Source organism: Pelophylax lessonae (genome assembly GCF_965119305.1).
Source record: "Pelophylax lessonae genome assembly, chromosome: 2".
Taxonomy (NCBI): domain Eukaryota; kingdom Metazoa; phylum Chordata; class Amphibia; order Anura; family Ranidae; genus Pelophylax; species Pelophylax lessonae.
In genome coordinates, this window is record NC_138769.1 from 371,533,234 (window position 1) to 371,545,333 (window position 12,100).

The following is a 12,100-nucleotide window of genomic DNA, read 5'->3' on the forward strand; positions in this document are numbered from 1 at the left end:
ACTAAATCCTTTCGCAAGACGGATTCTCTATTTGTCCTTCCAGAGGGACCTCGGAAGGGCTTGGCGGCGTCGGCTTCTACCATCGCCAAATGGATCAGACAGACTATTGAACAGGCATATGTTTTGAAGGGGAAAGTTCCCCCTATGCCTGTGAAGGGGCACTCTACCAGATCTCTGAGTACGTCTTGGGCCTGTCATCATCGGGCTTCTGTGGCCCAGGTGTGTAAGGCGGCGACTTGGTCGTCCGTTCACACCTTCTCAAAGTTCTACAAAGTGGACGTTCAGGCATCGGCAGATGCTTCTTTTGGCCGCAAGGTTCTTAGTGCGGCAGTGTCTTAGGGTCCCTTATTTTTGGGCCCTTGGCTGTTTGGGATGTTTTTATCCCTGGGTTATTTGTTTTTCCTGGGTTGTTGCTCCTGTTGAGCAAAGTTTTTTTCATGCTGCCCAGATGTTTTCCTGCCTTTGGTAAGGTTCCTTTTTTTCTGCTGTGGGTACTGTGTTGCCTTAGGCGCGGCTGCGTTTCCCACCCCTCACGTATGCACTGCTTTGGGACGTCCCCATAGTGACGAATATGGAGAGGCGGCGACTGTCGGAGGACGTAAGAGAAAACGGAATTTTTGTAAAATCTTACCTGTAAAATTCCTTTCTCTGAGTCCTCCGACAGTCGCCGCCCCCGCCCCTCTTTTGGGGTTTGTTTATGTACTCTACTGCTATTCTACTGAAACTGAGGTATGGATACAGGAAGCAGGAGGGTATTGACTGAGGGGACCACCCCCTGGGGGTGGGATATGCTAAAAGCTTTAATATTGACATATTCTGTTGCCTAGCTACTCCTACGGAGCAAAGGTCAATAACCCATAGTGAAGAATATGGAGAGGCGGCGACTGTCGGAGGACTCAGAGAAAGGAATTTTACAGGTAAGATTTTACAAAAATTCCGTTATTTTGATTGGTTTGCGCAAAAGTTATCGCGTTTACTAACAAAGGGAAAGATTTTTGTCATTTTTGGTGTTTTTTTTTTTTTTAACGAGTAATGGCGGCGATCTGCGATTTTTTTTGCAGTACTGCGACATTGCGGCGGACAGATCGGACCCTTGACTGACATTTTTGACACTTTTGGGGGTACCAGTGACATTACTGCAGTAATCAGTGCTATACATATGCACGGTTACTGCAAAAATAACACTGGCAGGGAAGGGGTTAACTGTATTGGACAGGGAGGGGTTAAGTGTGTCCTAGAGGCGTGTTTCTAACTGTAGTGGGACAGGTCTACTATTGTAAAAACAGAGATCAACGGTTCTACATAGTAGAACCGTCTGATCTCCATTTTTACACAGGGGAGAATGACAGGCAGCTTGTTTACATAAGCCACCCGCCTTTCTCGCGCTCTACCGACGATCGTAGTGTGACCGGCGGACATCGGGTCCGCCGGTCACACGCCCGCACTCCTCTGTGAACGAGCCTCAGCGGGCGCGCGCTCGCCCACTATTGGCTCAAAACCCGGTGACAGGCGAGCGACGTATACCTGGCCGGGGCTGACTGCCGCAGTAAATATACTGTGCGCAGTCGGCAAGTAGTTAAGCTTTTTTCCAAAAATTTCCCTCCTAAAATTGAGGTGCGTGTTATACGCCGATAAACAGTATTTGCTTCTTACAGAGAGCCTTTTTATGAATGATACACATCTAAAATGCTAACATGAAATAACTGAATGCATGGAGAATGAAAAAAAAAAAAAAAACACCAAGAAACACTAGTAAAAAAAAGTTAATTTCTGACCATGCATTTTTATACCCCCATGTACATGTACTAACTTGCCTTAGCTCAGTGGACAACCTGGTTCAATAGTGGTGATCTGGTCCTCTTCTCAGCTGGCTGGGCAATATGGTACTGTACATGCACAAAATTGACTATAAGGCTGAATGAAAATTTTCTATTGGTGTCTTTGGAGAACAGGCAATGGTGTGACTGACCCACAAGAGAACCGAGTGCTGCTTTGTTCAACATAGGCTGCGACTCCACTGATCTAAGGCAAGCATACGGGTGGGAGGTCAGTGGGATTAGGTTACCTAAATGTATAGTTACCCTTTAACTTTTTTTTTTTTCCCATAGAGGTTTCTTTTATTGTACTTAGTTTTGATATTTTACTAACAATTTAACAAACTACATATATTTATTTGACAATGACCGTGTCCACTGCCAGCACGATAATGAAAAGGTATATACTTTTAAATTTTTCTGGATCCCATAGTTACATTACCTCTTCAGAAGAACTCATCTTGGTTCCTGTGAGTCCTGGAACCATAGGGTTCATGAGATGAATACGCTTAGTGTAACCAAGGGCAGGCAGGTACTGCATAGGACGAAAGAAAAAAAAATCAGATCAGCAAAACCACATTTGCACCTGACAAAGTCATATCAAATGTTCTGGACTAATTTAGATAACATCGCATTTGAATGGTAAAATTTATGTATAGGAATAACTTTTCTTTCAGTTTTATATGGGTTAGGTAAGGCCTGAAACTCCTACCGGTATATTTTATGCTGCGTCAGGTTGGGGAGATTGTGTTTACCTTACAATTTGGGAAACCCCCCTTCCCCTTTTCCATCACAGAAACAAGCGTGCCTACTGGTGGATTTCCCCTCTATTCCCCATCTGGAGACAACAGAAAATTTTGCATTCTCTCATCCTTTCAGTCCCAGCGACAATGTTCAACAGTATGGAGAGAGAGAGTAAATCTTTCCAGCATTTACACAGACAACAATAAAAACCAGATGGAAGATTAAACTCCTACTGTCTAATCAAAACCTATAAAAAGATAAAAATAGCCTGTCCCTAAACCATCTTCATTCAGTGTGTGAAACACAGGAAAGCAGATGTCTGACTGCCCCTTAGCAACCTAAATCATTCCAAAATGTCTTCCTGTATTCTGATTTCAATTATGCTAATAAGGTATAACAGCTAACATTATGGATAATATTCTTTTGTTCACACACTCCAGCAAGCTGGATAAATACAGACAGACAATTAGGGCCTGTATTGATGGGGATTTGGTCCATAACACCACTTTGAGACCCTTCAGAATTAACCGACAGGTACATCTGACCTGCCATTGACTGCTTTCTGAGGTGCATTTGACCTGCTTTATTGTATCCCCATAGAATTGTATTGGAATGTAAAACCTGTTTGAAGTGAACAAAAACCCATTAATGCAGGCTCTTATCGTGTTGAAGAGAACAAGAAGAACAAGGAAACACCAAAGAGATCAGAGGATGAAAGTATGCTTTTATACGGAATCCATAGGCTTTCTACAGTACTTTAGATATGTATGGGAAAGTAACCAGTTAGTTGTGGACAGTGGATGAATTACACGCTACACACCAATGAAAACGTCATCAAAAGTACACAGGACGCGTGTAATATGTCCAGTCCTTTGGCCCTTCTGCAGCTCCCCCCCCACTCCCCTTGCTCTTGTTAGTGATTCCTGTTGTCAAAATGGCAGCTGCTCTAATAGCTATTTGTCCAAAAACAAAAAACAATCTGGCGGGGTTATAAACACTATTCGGCGAGAGAGGGATACAAAAGAACATTGTTATTTTTGTTTGTACTCCATTTCATTTTATCTGCAGATCAAATGAATGAGCTTTAATTTCCATATATCAACTGAAGTAACCTGACAGCAACGTTTTTTTTAGCATGTGTTCTTAATTAGAGTAAACCAAAGCATTCAAAACTGAGCATATGATGAAAACACATTGCTACCAATAACTCTTCTTCAATCCAGATAAACCTAAATAAACCTACTTTGAAAGTCCCGGCATATACAGTGCCTTGCAAAAGTATTCACCCCCTTGCCATTTTTCATGCTTTGTTGCCTCATAACCTGGAACATGGATTGTTTTGAGGATTTGCATCATTTAATTTACAGAGCATGCCCACAACTTTGAAGATTTTTTTTTTTTTTTTTATTGTGAAGCAAACAACAAATAGGACAAGTCGCTTTGGATACGTCTCTATGAGCTTGCCACATCTTACCACTGGGATTTTTGCCCATTCCGCCTTGCAAAACTGCTCCAGCTCCAAGTTGGATGGTTTGCACTTGTGAACAGAAATCTTTAAGTCTGACCACAGATTTTCTATTTGATTGAGGTCTGGGCTTTGACTAGGCTATTCCAACACATTTACATGTTCCCCTTAACCCTCCAAGTGTTGCTTTAGCAGTGCGTTTGGGGTCATTGTCCTGCTGGAAGGTGAACCTCCGTCCTAGCCTCAAATCACGCAGAGTGGTACAGATTTTGCTCAAGAATATCCCTGTATTTAGCACCATCCATCTTTCCCTCAACTCTGACCAGTTTCCCAGTCCCGGCTGCTGAAAAACATCCCTACAGCATGATGCTGCCCCCCCCCCCAATATTTCACTGGGGATGGTGTTCTTTGGGTGATGTGATGTGTTGGGTTTGCGCCAGACATAGTGTTTTCTTTAATGGCCAGAAAAGTTCAATTTTAGTCTCATCAGACCAGAGCACCTTTCTCCATACATTTTGGGAGTCTCCCACATGCCTTTTCGCAAACTCAAAACGTGCCATTTTGTTTTTTGCTGAAAGTAATGGCTTTCTTCTGGCTACTCTGTCATAAAGCCCAACTCTATGAAGCGTACGGCTTATTCTTGTCCTATATACAGATACTCCAGTCTCTGCTGTGGAACTCTGCAGCTCCTCCAGGGTTACCTTGGGTCTCTGTGCTGCCTCTGATTAATGCCCTCCTTGCCCGGTCCATGAGTTTTGGTGGGTGGCCGTCTCTTGGCAAGTTTGCTGTTGTGCCATGTTCTTTCCATTTGTTTATGATAGATTTGATGGTGCTCCTGGGGATCATCAAAGATTTGGATATTTTTTATAACCTAACCCTGACTTGTACTTCTCAACAACATTGTCCCTTAATTTTTTGGAGAGTTCATTGGTCTTCATGGCAGTGTTTGGTTAGTGGTGACTCTTGCTTAGGTGTTGCAGCTTCTGGGGCCTTTCAAAAAAGGTGTGTATATGTAATGACAGTTCATGTGACACTTAGATTGCACACAGGTGGACATCATTTCACTAATTATGTGACTTCTGAAGGTAATTGGTTGCACCAGAGCTTTTTATGGGCTTCATAACAAAGTGGGTGAATACATACACACACATGCAATTTTCTGTTTTCTATTTCTAAATAGTTTTATGTATAGATTCTCTCATTTCACTTCACCAACTTAGACTATTGTGTTCTGATCCATCACATACAATTCAGATTAACAAAACATTGAACTTAAGGCTGTAATGTAACAAAATAGGTAAAAAGTCAAGGGGGTGAATACTTTTGCAAGGCACTGTATACACACGGCAAAAGTGAGGCTATTTCTTGGCTCTATTTTTTCATGATAAAATCTGGATTTCCTGAAGCAGTCATGTAAAAGGTTTACCTGAGTAAATGACTTAGGATTTGAGAGTGATATTAAAGTCTGGGACTTTGTATAACTGACAACTTATTCTAGTTCACAAGGGAAATGTATATTATTTAACAGATGGTGTTATCAATTATAGTCATACTTTACCGATTCTGATTTGTGTGTAAAAACTACATTAAAAATAGTTTTTGTGGACAACTACACTAGTACATTCATTTTAATTTATAAGCAGATCCTGGCTTTTCCTATTAAAACTGAGTTGGTCTTTGGCACTTTAACCCTTACGGTGCTACTGACATAAGGCTCATGTCAGTGGCAGATGTGGCATCTACAGACGCTTCCAGTGACTGCAGCCACCAGGATTGTGTGTGTATATTACAATCTGATTGTCAGCTTGCTCCTGGAAGCCATTTGGGGCAATCATTTCCACAGGCATCCAGATTTAACCCCCTACCCCTCCAATGTTACTATGTATCCCGGGCTTTGCATTTGTGGGAGTATTTTGTAGTATTGTGTCCCATAGAAAATGTTGATTCTGAAAGGAAAGTAAAGATTTTTGACAAATTTGTCAGGGTGTACCTTAGCACAAAATAGGCAATATGTGTTTGAGTGCATCAAAATTAACTTTTGTGTATTTTTACTGAAAATCAGCATTTGGTAAACTGTTGGGACATAAACTGCCACAATTTTATTCTTCAGGGTCTCTGCTTTCAGAAAATACATAATATTTAGAAGTTTTAATGAATCTTCAGGCCTAAAAGGTTCCTTTTTCCTGACGTTGGATAATTTTGCCGAGTTCTCAGTATGTTTCATTTGGAGTGGACCTTTAAAATTTTGTTGCCAGAACCTTTTTTGGGAGTTTTTTCTCTCATTTTTTGCACACCTCAAAATAACACTTTCTGGTCGGAAAGTCCAGAGGTTATGGATTAGGGTGTACACACTGTTCGACATGGTCCTCCACGTGATTTTGTGTAGAGACCCATGGGAGGCACTTTTACATAAACCTATCACAGACGCTACCCGCCAGGAACTAACTCTAATTGCTCATAGTTTTATGGTGACAAAGAAAACTATAGCACGGTCCTGGAAGATACCGCTTGTTAGTTTTGAGGCAGATAAGAACCGAGTGCAGGGTACACTTTCCAATGAAAGATTGATGGCGATCCTTGAGGACAAGTATGACAAATTCAAGCTAATTTGGCAGCCCTGGATAGACCTGTAAAGCCCTGGTCCCCAACCCTGGTCCTCAGGGCCCACTAACAGGCCAGGTTTGCAAGATAACTGAAATACATCCCAGGTGATATCATTTACTGCTCAGTGATTGCATTACTCTAGTCTGCATCTCCCCAAGGTAATACTTAAAATCTGGCTTGTTAGTGGGCCCTGAGGACCGGAGTTGAGGACCACTGCTGTAAAAGGTTCCAAGTGATACAGTCCCAAAAAAACCCTGGGGTACCCATCTTCTTTTTCCTCTCTCCCCCCTCCTCCTCCTCCTCCTCTTTCCTTTTCTGCTTTCTTCGCAGCTTGCTCATATGTTAATAAAGAGTATATATGTGCTGCGCAAAAATATTAATACAAAATAAATGTATTTAAATACGTGTATAAATAATTGCAATAACCTATAATAAAAATATTGTGACAAAACTCTTCTGAAAAACATATATCATCAAATAAATACATATATACAACTCTTATATGGACAAAAATACACACATTTTATATACACACACACACACATACATATATATATATATATATATATATATATATATATATATATACACACATACACATATACATACATACACATACACACACACAGAGCTCAAAATTTCAAGTCCTGAGCTACTAGCCAGGCCTTAAGGGTTACTCGCCACCAGTTGCCCCACCTAACCCCTACCCTGCCCCGCCCCTAAATGTGCCCTCAAAAAATTATTTTATAAAATGACACTGTTAAATGTTTTTTCAGGAATGCAGAAGTTGCACAAATAAATATTAATAACAACAGTGTGCTTGTATGTGCGTTTTACCTGGATTTTAGGTGCACTTCTATTGAATTCTATTACACAGTGTGTTTTCTGAAGCTGCATCAAAGATGCAGTATGCAGGACTTTAAAGCGCTTTCATGAAAACGCACTTTGTAATAGAAATTCAATAGAAATGCACCTAAAATCCAGGTAAAACGCACATACAATCACACTGGCAAAACCACAGTTCACCAGTTATTAGGGATAAGAGAGTGAATGGGGGGGGGGGGGGTCTGGGTTGTAATAATATGTTAATGAAGAGCAGAGTGAAGGACTGTAGAGAAAGTGCTAAGGCTGCATTTTGGGACAGGATAGGGGCAGCTAAATGGCTGCTTGGAATGCTCAGAGCTGGGACCAGAGGCTGCAGGACATACAGTACAAATTTATGGAGGTGCCAGCAGAAAGATAAAAGTAGATGAAGGGTTAATGTGAACAGGAGCGAGGAGCACATTGCACAGAGAAGATTAAGACACTGCGAGGAGAAGGACAAAGTGAAAGTTACCAACTCAAGTGACCTGGTCGGGAAGGAGAACAAACCAACAGGGGGAGGGGAGCTTGGAAGGAGAGAAGTGATTAACGGCTGCAGGAGAGATAAGTGGCTGGAACAGAGGAGTCCAGAAATCATGCATTGTGCAATAACAGGAGGGAGAATGACATTCAAACCTGTCAGGTAGGTGAGGGCAGAAGCTCCTAGTGCGCCCCCCCCTCATCACAGATATGGACACTATCCAACCCTGCACGTACCGACAGTGTTCTGTCTCTTCCTCTCCTCTCTCACCTTCAATCATTTTCCACTCGCAAAATGCGAGCAGGCGAGTGGAAAATTTGAGGGCTGTGTGTGTGTGTATTTTATTATTTATATATATATATATATATATATATATATATATATATATATATATATATATATATATATATATATATATATATATTGAAAAAAAATTAAAAATGATGTAATTTAAAAAAAATGATATTATATATATATATATATACACAAGTATTAAAATATATACAAGTATATAAAAGACAAAATGGTGCTGAAATGAGAAAATATTGTTCATGATCCCAAGATGAAGAAATAATCCCAATCACCAGTGCTCATATAATTGATAAAAAAAATTGTCAATCCGTAAACTGTGGTTGTTATGATGGTTTGTCCAACGTATCACCTCCAGTGTTCTGACCCCCCTCAAGGTGGGTTCTCACATTAAGGAGTGTGACCTCGCGGCTAAGCTTGGTCAAATGAAAGCATCAAAGATCCCTGCAGGTGAAAGATGGATGGTCTCCTCCGGTGTGCTGGTTCCCAGCCTGATTTAGATGGGCTCAACAGCTCTCATGCATGGGGGAAGAAATATAAATCCATAGTGCAAGTATTGTTTTGTGTAAAAGCAAATATTTATTAAAATATGTATATCACTCACATGTGTGGCTATCACGTAGTCCCTGTGTCATCACACGTAGGGGAGGGGCCAAGTCCACGTCAGTGAAACAGGCTGTTCGGCAGTGAGAGGAACACCAAAGACCGACAGTGAGCAACACATCAGGCTTCTCTGTCACATCATCGGTTTTTACACCCCACCTGGATAGTCTGGTGCGCTTCATGCACCTGACACATGTGAGTGATAATAATATTTTAATAAATATTTGCTTTTACACAAAACAATACTTGCACTATGGATTTATATTTCTTCCCCATGCATGAGAGCTGTTGAGCCCATCTTTGATGCTTTCATTTGACCAAGCTTAGCCATGAGGTCACACTCCTTAAAAAGGTGAGAACCCACCTTGAGAGGGGGGTCACAAGAGTGGAGATGATACATTGGACAAACCGTCATAACAACCACAGTTTACAGATTGCCAATTTTTTATCAACTATCAGTGAAGCAAGCCATCATTAGGCTGAAAAAAACAAAACAAATCCATCAGAGAGATAGCAAAAACATTAGGTGTGGCCAAATCAACTGTTTGGAACATCCTTAAAAAGAAAGAACGCACCGGTGAGCTCAGCAACACCAAAACACACAGAAGACCACGGAAAGCAACTGTGGTGGATGACCGAAGAATTCTTTCCCTGGTGAAGAAAACTCCCTTCACAACAGTTGGCCAGATCAAGAACACTCTCCAGGAGGTAGGTGTATGTGTGTCAAAGTCAACAATCAAGAGAAGACTTCACCAGAGTAAATACAGAGGGTTCACCACAAGATGTAAACCATTGGTGAGCCTCAAAAACAGGAAGGCCAGATTAGAGTTTGCCAAACATCTAAAAAAGCCTTCACAGTTCTTGAACAACATCCTATGGACAGATGAGACCAAGATCAACTTGTACCAGAGTAATGGGAAGAGAAGAGTATGGAGAAGGAAAGGAACTGTTCATGATCCAAAGCATACCACCTTATCAGTGAAGCGTGGTGGTAGTGTCATGGCTTGGGCATGTATGGCTGCCAATGGAACTGGTGCTGACAAAAGCAGAAGGATGAATTCTGAAGTGTTTCGGGCAATATTATCTGCTCATACAAAAGGTGGGGGGTACTGCGCTTCTGGGTTAATGGTGCGTGGACTGTGCTCGGTGTAAGTGCCTGTCAATGTAAATGGGGTGAGCTAAACATATATAGGCGGTTTCCACAAATAGGTGTTATATACATAAGGTCCAAATGGTCTTATATCAAAGTGCTCAAATCCTGACAAAGCAATTTAAAAAAATACATAAATAAATAAATCAATAAAAGAATATATAAAAACACCGCTTAAAGTGCTAAAGATGCAATAGTGACAGGTAAAAGTGCTTAAGTGCATATACTGATGTGAAAGTAAACAGTTTAAAGTGTCCTCTGTGCTCCACAGTAATATGGGTGAAAACAGTCCAAACAATAAGTGTTCAAGTGGGGGGATTCCGCAGGGGATACTCCTTCACCTAACACTGTGCTTAAAGTGGTGGGGTGCTTCTCCTAAACCCCTCTAAGTGTCCTAGCCGCTCACCTCAAGGTATAGGGGTAAAGGCCTTATATTTAATCCAGGGGGCTCCTCTCCAATCCAGCTCTGTATCCCACTAGGGCCTGATGTCTGGGCTACTGCGGGTGGGCTGGCTCCCTAGTCTCTCTCCAGGCTCCCAGCGGTACCAATGGATCTCAAAAGAAAGGCTCGAAATAGTGCAAGTATGTCATGGAAATAAAGGTGCTTTTATTGAAAATAAAGTAAAAAAAACTCACATTTGTTGAGCAAAAAAGCGCATATAATAATCTCGGAGTGGGATCGCAGTCCTCACTTCCGCATGAGTGCGTCACTTCCGGTCCGAATGTCCTACGCGTTACGCCACTTCCGCATCACGTGGCTTCTTCAGGGGTCCCCATGCGGAAGTGAGGACTGCGATCCCACTCCGAGATTATTATATGCACTTTTTTGCTCAACAAATGTGAGTTTTTTTACTTTATTTTCAATAAAAGCACCTTTATTTCCATGACATACTTGCACTATTTCGAGCCTTTCCTTTGAGATCCATTGGTACCGCTGGGAGCCTGGAGAGAGACTAGGGAGCCAGCCCACCCGCAGTAGCCCAGACATCAGGCCCTAGTGGGATACAGAGCTGGATTGGAGAGGAGCCCCCTGGATTAAATATAAGGCCTTTACCCCTATACCTTGAGGTGAGCGGCTAGGACACTTAGAGGGGTTTAAGAGAAGCACCCCACCACTTTAAGCACGGTGTTAGGTGAAGGAGTATCACCTGCGGAATCCCCCCACTTGAACACTTATTGTTTGGACTGTTTTCACCCATATTACTGTGGAGCACAGAGGACACTTTAAACTGTTTACTTTCACATCAGTATATGCACTTAAGCACTTTTACCTGTCGCTATTGCATCTTTAGCACTTTAAGCGGGGTTTTTATATATTCTTTTATTGATTTATTTATGTATTTTTTTTAAATTGCTTTGTCAGGATTTGAGCACTTTGATATAAGACCATTTGCACCTTATGTATATAACACCTATTTGTGGAAACCGCCTATATATGTTTAGCTCACCCCATTTACATTGACAGGCACTTACACCGAGCACAGTCCACGCACCATTAACCCAGAAGCGCAGTACCCCCCACCTTTGTATGATTTTGACACTGTCTGGTTACCAGTTCTGGTACTAGCAGCATCTGGTACTAACACTTTACCCCTTGGAATAGCACATTCCCCAGACAGCGCAGGACTCACCACACATACTCTGTATTATCTGCTCATATTCAGCCAAATGCTTCAGAACTCATTGGACGGCGCTTCACAGTGCAGATGGGCAATGACCCAAAGCATACTGCGAAAGCAACCAAAGAGTTTAAGGGAAAGAAGTGGAATGTTATGCAATGGCCAAGTCAATCACCTGACCTGAATCCGATTGAGCATGCATTTCACTTGCTGAAGACAAAACTGAAGGGAACAAGCAGGAACTGAAGACAGTTGCAGTAGAGGCCTGGCAGAGCATCACCAGGGATGAAACCCAGCGTCTGGTGATGTCTATGCGTTCCAGACTTCAGGCTGTAACTGACTGCAAAGGATTTGCAACCAAGTATTAAAAAGTAAAAATCCTAAATCAAACTTTCAATCTGTCCCATTACTTTTGGTCCCTTAAAAGTGGGAGGCACATATACAAACTGT

At 41.8% G+C, this 12,100-nt stretch overlaps 1 protein-coding gene across 1 annotated transcript in view; it reads right to left on the reverse strand.

Annotated features, from left to right (window-relative positions):
- The window catches only part of YARS1 (tyrosyl-tRNA synthetase 1), a 53,725-nt gene that overhangs the window by 12,803 nt on the left and 28,822 nt on the right, over positions 1 to 12,100 (reverse strand). Inside the window, exon 7 of the mRNA XM_082245632.1 lies at positions 2,257 to 2,349. Coding sequence (XP_082101758.1) covers positions 2,257 to 2,349 — 93 coding nt within the window. The remainder of the gene's footprint in view (positions 1 to 2,256; positions 2,350 to 12,100) is intronic.